Genomic DNA, 12,466 nt, shown 5'->3' on the forward strand with positions numbered 1-12,466 from the left:
GGGGACTGGGCACAGTGGCTCACACCTGTAATCCCAGCACTTTGGGAGCCCAAGGCAGGCAGATCAGGAGATCAGGAGTTCGAGACTAGCCTGGTCAGCATGGTGAAACCCCATCTCTACTAAAGATACAAAAAAATCAGCCGAGAATGGTGGTGCATGCCCGTAGTCCCAGCTACTCAGGAGGCTGAGGCAGGATAATTGCTTGAACCCAGGAGGTGGAGGTTGCAGTGAGCCGAGATCGCGCCATTGCACTCCAGCCTGGGCAACAGAGCAAGACTCTCTCTCATAAATAAATAAATGGCCAATGCTATCATATTACAATTAAAACCAGAAGCAAGAAGAAACATTCCTTCAAAAACCCTAGGCCTTTGAGTTTTTTCTCTAATTTTCTCATCCTCCATCACAGTTGTGAAGATTTAGTGACCAAAACAAAGAAAAAGGAAAGGAGGTGGGGGAAAAAGAGGCATCCTCCTAACAAGATGCTTCTTTCCACCTCTATCTCCATCCTCATGCTCTCCAGAGTATCCAAGGACGTGCCTCTTTTTCCCTTCTCCCTTTACCATACTATTACATAATTGCTTATTTAGCTAACACAGTAACTTTCATATTCTCTTAACCTCAAATGAAATGAGCCCCAAAACAAACATGATAACAGATATATGCCAAATTAGGGTTGTAACATTTGGGTTAGGGGACTACAGTTTTAATGAAAAGTATAGAAAAAACTTAACCTAAGCACATTAATTATGCTCCTACTTGAACCGTAATGGCAAAAAGTCCTCTAAGCCACCACTGGGAGTATAAATCATTACTTCATAGTACAGGTTGCCTATACCTTCCATTGCCGTTGTTTTCCTGTTCCAAGCTAAATAACACTATTAGGAAGAAGTTTAAATTTACATCACCATTCTATTCGGAACCAGAAGTTTTCTGGCAAAGAAGGCTAAAATGGGATCTAAGCTTAAAGTTTATTAAAAACAAATGGAAGACATGAAAGGATAGTAAAATGGTTAATTTTGCAGGAAGCATTCAGAATGCATATTACTGGATAAACAAGAAAGCTAAGAATTAATAGGCCAACATTAAAAGGGACAACTAAGAATTAATAATAACTTCACTAAACAGGTTAAATAATTCCCAGAATGTAAGTATGAACAATGACATAAAAAATTAGAGTGTAACCCTAGTAAAAGGTTTACTTTACCTTTCTAATTTGCTGAAGAGTGCCAATAATACATTATACTTCTTCAACAGTCTTGACATAGCATTATCAACTTTGGTACTGGTATCAATTTCTTTTAATAAGTCAAAGAATTTAAAGACACTACAAAGGAAAGAATAGAAAAAAGTAAATCAGTAACCTTAAAATTTTGTTTTATTTCATTTTCAAATCATAGACATTTGAATTCAAAGATTATCTCTACATCAAATCACTACTATATCCTTTGGAAGGAATTACTTTTTGCGAAAACAATTAGTCTTCAACTTACACGTCTATTATGTATGTACCTAAGCTTATATCTATTTATCATTGAGAATAAAAGAAAATGAAGGGTCACAAAGAGATATGTCTATACTTATTCTATATCTGTCTATATGTTTAAAAAAACATGAGTTCACATCCATTTATCCAAATCCAATGTTAAGACCATGTTCTTCATTTTAGTGTTTCCCTTATAACTCTTCTTTGACAGTGGGAAACCTGGAACCCATTCATCTTCAGTTTAGTTTACTTACTCGTTTAAACAATCCCCCTGTAAGTAACCATCTTCCATCTCCAAAGCCATCCCCTCACCCATGTAAGCACTTTTCTGTTCTGCTCAGAACTGACTCCCTATTCTGGACTTACCCCACCCTTAGCACAGATACATTCCTCACCATGGTAGGGCTCTGACTCCCCACAGCAGACTGCCCTCCTCATCTCTCTTGTGCTCTGACTACCTGCGCCAGCTGCCTGCACACCCTGCTTAGTCTCTGACACTGCACACAAGGCAGCCACATCAGGTTGCTCCCATATAAAGAATGCCCTCCTTAGTCTACTTTGACTCTAACATCTTGCTCTGGGCTCTGTGGCACCCTCCTGCTGGAGATGCACACCAAAATGCATACTTTATTTGCCCCACCAATGATTTTAGAATTGAATTATTTTGGAAAAGGAAAGTTTATTTAAAATTTTTAAGTAGTTTAAATAATAACTTTGTCATTCTTTGTTACTATTTTCCATAAAAATTAACCTATTTGAAACATCAAAACATGCATTTTCCAATAGGACATTAAAGATAGCAATCATCAACTACATCTCACATGCTAATTTCTAACCATGAAGTTTGTATAAGGAATTATACCAAACCAGCTAACTGAACCAAAAGATAGTCACCTGACCCATCCATAGGCTGTCCAGTAACCAATGAGTTATAGCCCTCACTCAAAAAATGGGCTGGACCAATCAGACACTTATCTTAAGAACTAGGAAAATAAAAGCTTCAGCTAATCAGCAAGGGAACCAAAAGGTTATTAAAAGATTGGGGGAGCTATTACAAGCTATGTGGAAAAGCAAATACAGAAGGAGTAGAAATGACAAAGAATAGAAGATTAGCATGTTGATTAGAAGAGAAAAGAGAAAGGAACAAATATGCAGATATATCCAGAGAAAAAGAAATCAGCCTCAGAATAGCATTTATTAAACAACTACTCTCAGTTCCAGTTTTTATGACGTATATGGTAATACCTGTCCTTAGATTACCATGATAACTGTAAATTATTCCAACAAAGCCTTTATTCTAGGGGAAACTTTAGGGAAAAAAAGAAGGAAAAAAGAGAAGCAGTGTGTACTTGTGGTGTTGCAGGTATCGACTCTATGAACTATTTATTTATATTATTTTGTATATTTATGAATAACAAGACTTTTGTTTCCACATTTTTAGATGTAGCAAAAAAAGTATTACAGAAATGAAACAATTTAACCTCATTTAAATAAAACATCAATTATATTTAATTCTAGATGTCTTTATTCATGGAAAAACATAAATAATTACCTATTTGATAAAAATATATACTGTTGCATTTTTGTAAATATGTTGCAAAGAAAATGACTCAAAGTCCAGGATGCTTTCTGAAGATAAAGTTCATACATTATTGAAAACAAATTAATAAATTCTTCTTATAAGGCTTATAAGCTCAACAACAAGCAGCTATTAAGTAATTATTGGCTCAAGTATTGGAGCATGTTCAAATCAATATACAATCTGAAAAAATATATATTTAATTATAATATCCTCTATATTAAAACAATATTAAACTTTAATAAATCTTACCTAAATCCCTTTAAGATAAAGTCAAACTACTTACATAAGAGTTTTCATATAAAACAAGACTATTTTATAAATCCTTGCTTTTCTGTTCACTTTATTAACAGCCAAAATTAAGAAAGCTTACACATAAATAGTGAGAGACCCAGTGAAATTTTTTTCCAGGACACAAACTGCTACATCTTAAATATAGCATAAATATATTTTCATAAGGGCTCCATGAGAGAATGATAGTTCACTATTTGACCCAAGTTCTTTACGTTTTAATTTAGCATTTCTCACTAATTCACTGGTCTATTAAGAGGAAAGTCCAAAATTCATTTCCTTTTATGGCAGAGGCTTATACTTACACAAGAAACTTTACCTGATTTCTATGATTTTCTGTAGTTCAGTAAAAGTGAACGGCATCTCATCTAGGTCAACTGCTGCAATAAAGATACAGATTCCCCACAGTTCCTTTTTCTTTTGAATATAACCTCCCTGGGAACAAAAAATAAAGATCAAATATTTCATTAAATAATTCACACACTGGAAACTGTGTTAAAACTGTATTATAACTAATTTTTTCTTATTCAGCATACAAAATAAATGTTCATAATATTACTAAATATTCATAACACATCCTTCTGATGGCATATATAATATTTGAAAGCATTTCACTTTACACTAATAACAAACATTTGAATTTTATATTGTAAGGCAAAAAAGTACTAGAAAGATCAAATAAATAAGTTACTGTGAAAACTTCAGGAATCAGTCAATTCCTCAAAATAGTTTCATTTTTCAATAACCCAATGTCATCAAAGCCAAGTTAAGAGATTTAGAGTCCATAACATATAATTCATTTGAAAAAAACAAGCCCACATTCTTATTTGCTTATTCTTTCCTTGCTCTAATTCATTCATTTCTTTTATCAGTTTATTCATTCAAGTATTTTTTAACCTTGTATCTCATGTTTCAGTTTCTTAACTGCCTTCTTTGTAAAACAGAAATAATACGTACCCCGTTTTGTAAGAATTAAATGAAATGATATTTATAAAGCCTTAGGCATAGCATAAAGCATATAGTTAGTTCTTAATGAGTGATGGCTATCATTATCACTAGAGTACTTTTTCAGTAACTTTAGAATACGTTTTTCTCCACAATATATACCACTTCTAAATATTAAATTGTGTAGGTAAAATTTGGATTATATTAAGTTGGAAGCAAAGGAGATGTCAAATTAATGTTCATTAAATAGTTGGACCGATTTATTTAAACTGGAGATTACAATAGAGCTGAAAAGCATATAATGCAATTTTACGTTGTTTTGAAAAGTGAGTTGCTCTGGATTACCAAATTTTACAGGTAATTAAATGTTTATCACCATCCAACTCTAAACTTTTTCTTAATTTTAGCTACTTGGGATGTATTTTAAAACTTAAATTACAATTATATAACAACTAGAATAGTTAAAATGTAAAAGACTGACAACATCAAGGGCTGGTGAGGATATAATGCAATGGAACACTTAAACATCACTGGTGAAAATGTAAAATGGCACGATCATTTTGGAAAACAAGTTTGGCAAGTTCTTATAAAGTTAAATATGCACTTTCCATAACACATAGCAATTCCATTCCCAGATATTCATACCCAAGAGAAATGAAAACATTATATGTAAATGTCTATAGCAGCTTCACTCATAATAGCCAAAAACTACAAACAACCCAAATATTAAAAAAAAGTTCATGGATAAATTGAGGTATATCCCTACAATGGAATGTTATTTGACAATAAAAAGGAAATGTCCTAATAAATATAACAACATAAATAAATTTCAAAATTATTACACTGAGAAAAAGCCAGACTCAAAAGGATGCACTGCATGATTCCTTTCCTATGAAATTCTAGAAAAGGCAAAACTAATCTTTAAAGCTCAAAAGTAGATCAGTAGTTGCCTGCGAAACAGAGGGGAGGTGTTGGGAAATGACTGCAAAGGGGAATGAAATAACTTCCTGGAGTCATCAAAAAGTTCCCTATCTTAATTGTGTCTGTTAAAATATATTGAACTGTGCACTTAAAACTGGCATATTTTGTGTATGTAAATTATACCTCAATAAGTTTGATTTTGAAACTACATTACATACTTTCTGAAACTGAAGATACAAAGTTAAATACTGCTTCATTGTTGTGATGACTAAGTATATATGTATTTTAATAAAATGAACAAACATTAACTTTTGTATTTGCATTTATGTTAATATGATCAATTTCTTGAGAACGAATAAGATGTCAAAGGTTGTGTGTTTCTTTAATAAATAACCCCAACTACCATAGTCTTTGAATTTTTATGCTTATTTCTTATCATTTTGGTTTGTTTCTTTGCACTCAGGCTAGTACCTGTTGAACATAACTGCTCACAATATATATCCTTTCATCAACTCCTGCCTGTTTCTCTCTCTCTCTCTTTTAAAGATTAGAAAGTGAAGTGAAAGTTGCTAAAATTTAGTATGTTGTTTATCCATTTTTTTAAAACAGCGAATTTTATTAGGACAGTTATTAGCCAAAACAATTAAACAGAGGATCATCTGATACAATGAAATGCCTAAGCAAACTGTTCTACAAGTAGGTTCTGATTTTTAAGGCCCTGAAGAACTATGAGCAAAAGGTGACCTTTACTTCAGATGTGGCTTTTTACTTCCTTTAGAAGCATATTTCAAGAAACAGAAGTTTTTAATTTTGATTAAGCTCAATTTATTATATTTTTTCTTTTACGGGTTATGCTTTCAGTGGTAGTATCTATGAACTCTGCCTAACCCAAGCTCACTAAGATTTTCTCCTTTGCTATCATCTAGAAGTTTAAATCTATGCTTCATTTCTGGTTAGTTTTTATAAATTGTGTGAAGTAAAAATTGAAGTTCATTTTCTGTATATGGATACCCAATTGCTCCAGCATTATTTGTTGAAAAGAATATCCTTCCTCCATTACCTTTGCACTTCTGCAGAAAATGAACTTACAATATATTTTATATATGTGTGTGTGTGGGTCTACTTCTGGATTGTCTGTTCTGTTCCACTGATATCGTCTTTTTTCACCAATATCATAATGTCTTCATTATTGTAGTTTCATATATATTTTGTTTATTTTTAGCTGAATTTGATTCAAGATTTTTCAATCTACAAAAGTCATTGGATTCACTTCTTATTGTACAGATTAAAAATTAAAGACTAGAGAGTTAAGACTTGCTCAGCACAACCAGTTAATTATCACAGACCCAAAACCCACATTTCCTAACACTTAATTTAGTAATCTTCCATTTAAGGGTTCTTCCTTATTACATTTCTATATTGATGTCCTTGACATTTTTGCTATTGAAATCCTTAGTCTCACTGCCCCCAACAAAAGTTCTGTCCTCTTAACTAGGGGTCTTGATTTCTATTTTACTGAGAAGGCTGAAGATGCAAAATGTTAAAAACAAAACAAACTAACCTCATATTCTCCACATCAATTCCTTTTTTTTTTTTCTTTTTCTTTTTTTCTGGAAACTGTGTTTCACTTTTCTTGCCCAGGCTGGAGAGCAGCAGCACAATCTCGGCACACTGCAACCTCTGTCTCCCAGGTTCAAGTGATTCTCCTGCCTCAGCCTCTCAAGTACCTGGTATTACAGGCACACACCACTATGCCCAGCTAATTTTGCATTTTTAATACAGATAGGATTTCACCATGTTGCCCAGGCTGGTCTTGAACTCCTGACCTCAGGTGATCTGCCTGCCTTAGCCTCCCAAAATGCTGGTATTACAGGTATGAGCCACCATGCCCGGCCCCACATCAAATCATTTTTAATCATCATATATTCTGGCCTTTCTCAAAAAGTTTCTGCATCTTCATTTATAAATTCCTCTTCTCTTTTGACCTAGACAAATGGATATTCTCCTCCATTCTCAAATTTAAAACTCTAATACCACCCCTACTCCCTCCCATTTTAGATCACACTGCCTCTCATCTCTTTCAAGACCTAGTGTATTAATTCCTTTCTCTGTCTTTTATAGTTTCTCTAACAGTTCTCTCTCTCTCGGTTTCCCTTTGGCTACAGAGAAGCTTGCAATATCTTTAAAAAAGAATAAATAACAAGATCCCTCCATCCCTGGACCTTATCAAGCTACTGACTTCACTACACTTCATACCCCCCATCATTATATACATACCACTCATTGTTCCCACCATTCCCACACACACTCACCATACACACTTTCACAGTGCACAAACACTGCACCCACTGAACACACACCCCTCTTGCATTACAAATACTATTTCACTGAGGCTATGCTCTAAGTCCTCAAAGATCTTGGCTTTCTAAGTCAAAAAGCCTTTTTTTGTTTCATCCAGAAAGACCTATATGCAGCATCTGATGCTGTTACAATTTTTCTCCTTCAATCCACCTCCATGCAACTTTTTTCATTAGCTTTACTAAATGCCCTCACATCCTCATTCTCTTTTCTTTTTCTCTCACAAACTCTTCATGGAGTTTCTCAACCCCACGGGCTTTCTTTCCACCATTCTCTTTTTTCCTCAGCACTCTCATTCACTCCTATAGCCCTCATCATCTCCTTATACAGATGGTTCCCATATCTCATTCTGCTTTCCAGCCTGATTTCTCTTTTAAGCTCCAAGTCTCCTTTTCCAATAACAATTTGCAACCTAAAATCTGTAACTGATGTGTTTTCTTGAAAATTTAGATGAAAATTATGAAAAGGGCTCAAGATAGCACTCAATATGGCTAAAACAGGTGGCTGGCAAGATGGCCAAATAGGAACAGCTCTGGTCTGCAGCTCCCAGCCAGATCAATGCAGAGGGCAGTTGATTTCTACATTTCTAACTGAAGTACCCAGTTCATCTCATTGGGACTGGCTAGACAATGGGTGCAGCCCACAAAGCGTGAGTAGAAGCAGGTGGGGCATCCCCTCACCTAGGAAGTGCAACGGGTTAGGGAACTCCCTCCCCTAGCCAAGGGAAGTCTTGAGGGACTGTGCCATGAAGAACAGGGCACTCCAGCCCAGATACTACACGTTTCCATGGTGTGGTATCCTTTCGCAACCCAAAGACCAGGAGATTCCCTCAGGTGCTGACACCACTAGGGCCCTGGGTTTCAAACACAAAACTGGGCAGCCGTTTGGGCAGACATCCAGCTAGCTGCAGGAGTTTTTTTCATATCCCAGTGGTGCCTGGAATGCCCCCTGGAAAGGGGGCTGAAGCCAGGGAGGCAAGTGGTTGAGCTCAGCAGATCCTACCCCCAGAGCCCAGAAAGCTAAGATCCACTGTCTTGAAATTCTCACTGCCAGCACAGCAGTATGAAGTACACCTGGGATGCTAAAGCTTGGTGGGGAAGGGACATCCACCGTTACTGAGGCTTGAGTGGAGTAGATAGTTTTCCCCTCACGGTGTAAACAAAGCCTCCAGGAAGTTCAAACTGGATGGAGCCCACCGCAGCTCAGCAAAGCCACTGTAGCCAGACTGCCTCTGTAGATTCCTCCTCTTTGGGCAGGGCATCTGTCAAAATAAGACAGCAGCCCCAGAGAGGTGCTTATAGATAAAACCCCAACTCCCTGGGACGGAGCACCTGGGGGAAGGACTGACTGTGGGTAAAGCTTCAGCAGACCTAAAAGTCCCTGCCTACCAGCTCTGAAGAGAGCAGAGGATCTCCCAGCACAGCACTTGAACTCAGCTAAGTGACAGACTGCCTCCTCGAGTGGGTCCCTGACCCCTGTGCCTCCTGACTTGGAGACACCTCCCAGCAGGGATGAACAGACACTTCATACAGGAGAACTCCAGCTGGCATCTAGCTGGTGCCCCTCTGGAACGAAGCTTCCAGAGCAAGGAACAGCAATTTTTGCTGTTCTGCAGCTCCACTGGTGATACCCAGGCAAACAGGGTCTGGAGTGTATCTCTATCAAACTCCAGCAGACCTACAGGAGAGGGGCCTGACTGCTAGAAGGAAAACAAACAAACAGAAAGGAATAGCCTCAACATCAATGAAAAGGACATTCACTCAAAAACCCCATCCAAAGGTCACCAGCATCAAAGATCAAAGCTAGATAAAGCCATGAAGAGGAGAAAAAACCAACACAAAAAAGCTGAAAATTCCAAAAACCAGAATGCCTCTTCTTCTCCAAAGGATAAAGGGAACAACTCCAAGCCATCAAGGGAATAAAACTGGATGGAGAATCAGTTTGACAAATTGACAGTAAGCTTCAGAAGGTGGGTAATAACAAACTCTTCCCAGATTCATAAAGTAAGTTCTTAGAGACCTACAAAGAGACTTAGACTCCCATACAATAACAGTAGGAGACTTTAAAACCCCACTATCAATACTAGACAGATCAACGAGACAGCAAATTAACAAGGATATTCAGGACTTGAACACAGCTCTGGACCAAGCAGACCTAAGAGACATCTACAGAACTCTCCACCCCAAATCTTCTCAGTACCACATCACACTTATTGTAAAATTCACCACATAATTGGAAGTAAAAAATTCCTCAGCAAACGCAAAAGGACAGAAATCATAACAGTCTCTCAGACCACACTGCAATCAGATTAGAACTCAGAATTGGCCGGGCGCGGTGGCTCAAGCCTGTAATCCCAGCACTTTGGGAGATCAAGGCGGGTGGATCACGAGGTCAACAGATCGAGACCATCCCGGTCAACATGGTGAAACCCCGTCTCTACTAAAAATACAAAAAATTAGCTGGGAGTGGTGGCGCATGCCTGTAATCCCAGCTACTCAGGAGGCTGAGGCAGGAGAATTGCCTGAACCCAGAAGGCAGAGGTTGCGGTGAGCCGAGATCGCGCCATTGCACTCCAGCCTGGGTAACAAGAGCGAAACTCTGTCTCAAAAAAAAAAAAAAAAAAAAAAGAACTCAGAATTAAGAAACTCACTCGAAACTGCACAACTATATGGAAACTGAACAACCTGCTCCTGAATGACTACTGGATAAAAAACGAAATTAAGGCAGAAATAAGTAAGTTCTTTGAAACCAATGAGAACAAAGATACCACATGCCAGAATCTCTGGGACACCGATAAAGCAGGGTTAAAAGGGAAATTTATAGCATTAAATGCACATAGGAGAAAGCAGGAAAGATCTAAAATTGACACCCTAACATCACAATTAAAAGAACTAGAGAAGCAAGAGCAAACAAATTCAAAAGCTAGCTGAAGACAAGAAATAACTAAGATCAGAGCAGAACTGAAGGAGATAGACACACAAAAAACCCTTCAAAAAAAAAAAAAAAAAATCAATGAATCCAGGAGTTGGTTTTTTGAAAAGATCAACAAAATAGATAGATCACTAGCCAGACTAATAAAGAAAAAAAGAGAGAAGAATAAAATAGACACAATAAGAAATGATAAACAGGTCATCACCACTGATCCTGCAGAAATACAACTACCATCAGAGAATACTATAAACACCTCTACACAAATAAACTAGAAAATCTAGAAGGAATAGATAAATTCCTCAATACATACACCCTCCGAAGTCTAAACCAGGAAGAAGTTGAATCCCTGTCTAGACCAATAACAAGTTCTGAAACTAAGGCAGTAATTAATAGCCTACCAACCAAAAAAAGTCCAGCACCAGATGGAGTCACAGTCGAATTCTAACAGAGGTACAAAGAGGAGCTGGTACCATTCCAAACAATAGAAAAAGAAGGACTCCTCCCTAACTCATTTTATAAGGCCAGTATCATCCTGATACCAAAACCTGGCAGAGACACAATAAATAAAGAAAATTTCAGGACAATATCCCTGGTGAACATTGATTCAAAACTGGCATTGATAAAATACTGGCAAACTGAGTCCAGCAATACATCAAAAAGTTTATCCACCACAATCAAGTCAGCTTCATCCCCGAGATGCAAGACTGGTTCAACACAACGCAAATCAATAAACTTAATCCATCACGTAAACAGAACCAATGACAAAAACCACATGATTATCTCAATAGATGCAGAAAAGGCCTTCAATAAAATTCAACACCGTCCATGCTAAAAACTCTCAATAAACTAGGTATTGACGGAATGTATCTCAAAATAGAGCTATTTATGACAAACCCACAACCAATATCATACTGAATGGGCAAAAGCTGAAAGCATTCCCTTTGAAAACTAGCACAAGACAACGGTGTCCTCTCTCACTACACTTGTTCAACATAGTACTGGAAGTTCTGGTCAGGGCAATCAGCAAGAGAAAGAAATAAAGCATATTCAAATAGGAAGAGAGGAAGTCAAATTGTCTCTGTTTGCAGATGACATCATTGTATATTTAGAAAACCCCATAGTCTCAGCCCAAAATCTCCTTAAGCTGATAAGCAACTTCAGCAAAGTCTCAGGATACAAAATCAATGTGCAAAAATCACAAGCATTCCTATATACCAATAAAGACAAGCAGAGAGCCAAATCATGAGTGAACTCCCATTCACAACTGATACAAAGAGAACAAAATACCTAGGAATACAACTTACAAGGGATGTGAAGGACCTCTTCAAGGAGAACTACCAACCACTCTTCAAGGAAATAAGAGAGGATACAAACAAATGGACAAACATTCCATGTTCATGGATAGGAAGAATCAGTATCATGACAATACCCATATTGCCCAAAGTAATTTATAGATTCAATGCTATCCCCATCAAGCTACCATGGACTTTCTTCACACAATTAGAAAAAACTACTTTAAATTTCATATGGAACTAAAAAAAGAGCCTAGATAGCTAAGACCATCTTAAGCAAAAAGAACAAAGCTAGAGCCATCACGCTACCTGACATCAAACTATACTATAAGCCTACAGTAACCAAAACTGTATGTAAAAATACCCAACATATAATGTTAAGAAAAAAAACCCAGCAGAATAAAAATTCTTCATGTATTTTGATTCCAATTTTGTGAAAAAACAAAGAAGAGAAAATAAATATATACATTAAAATGTTCATGATTATTTCTATGGGGTAGGATTATGAACATTTTCATTTTTCTCATTAATCCTACATACATTTTCTAAATTATCTATGATTATAAAATAGGAGAAAAGTCAATTAAAGTGCTACAATTACATAAAGCAGGAAAGAGTAAAATTAGAACTGCTCAATAAAAATCTTTAAATTATCAAAATTTTACT

At 36.6% G+C, this 12,466-nt stretch overlaps 1 protein-coding gene across 2 annotated transcripts in view; it reads right to left on the reverse strand.

Moving 5' to 3' along the window:
- Window positions 1–12,466, reverse strand: part of RB1 (RB transcriptional corepressor 1) — a 160,967-nt gene that overhangs the window by 119,089 nt on the left and 29,412 nt on the right. For both annotated transcript variants that reach the window (XM_003942219.3, XM_074387700.1), the window contains exons 3-4: window positions 3,673–3,788; window positions 1,205–1,324 (exon numbers count right to left, since the gene is read on the reverse strand). In XM_003942219.3, the coding sequence (XP_003942268.1) occupies window positions 1,205–1,324; window positions 3,673–3,788 (236 nt within the window). The remainder of the gene's footprint in view (window positions 1–1,204; window positions 1,325–3,672; window positions 3,789–12,466) is intronic.

This window comes from Saimiri boliviensis, chromosome 16, assembly GCF_048565385.1.
Source record: "Saimiri boliviensis isolate mSaiBol1 chromosome 16, mSaiBol1.pri, whole genome shotgun sequence".
Lineage (NCBI taxonomy): Eukaryota > Metazoa > Chordata > Mammalia > Primates > Cebidae > Saimiri > Saimiri boliviensis.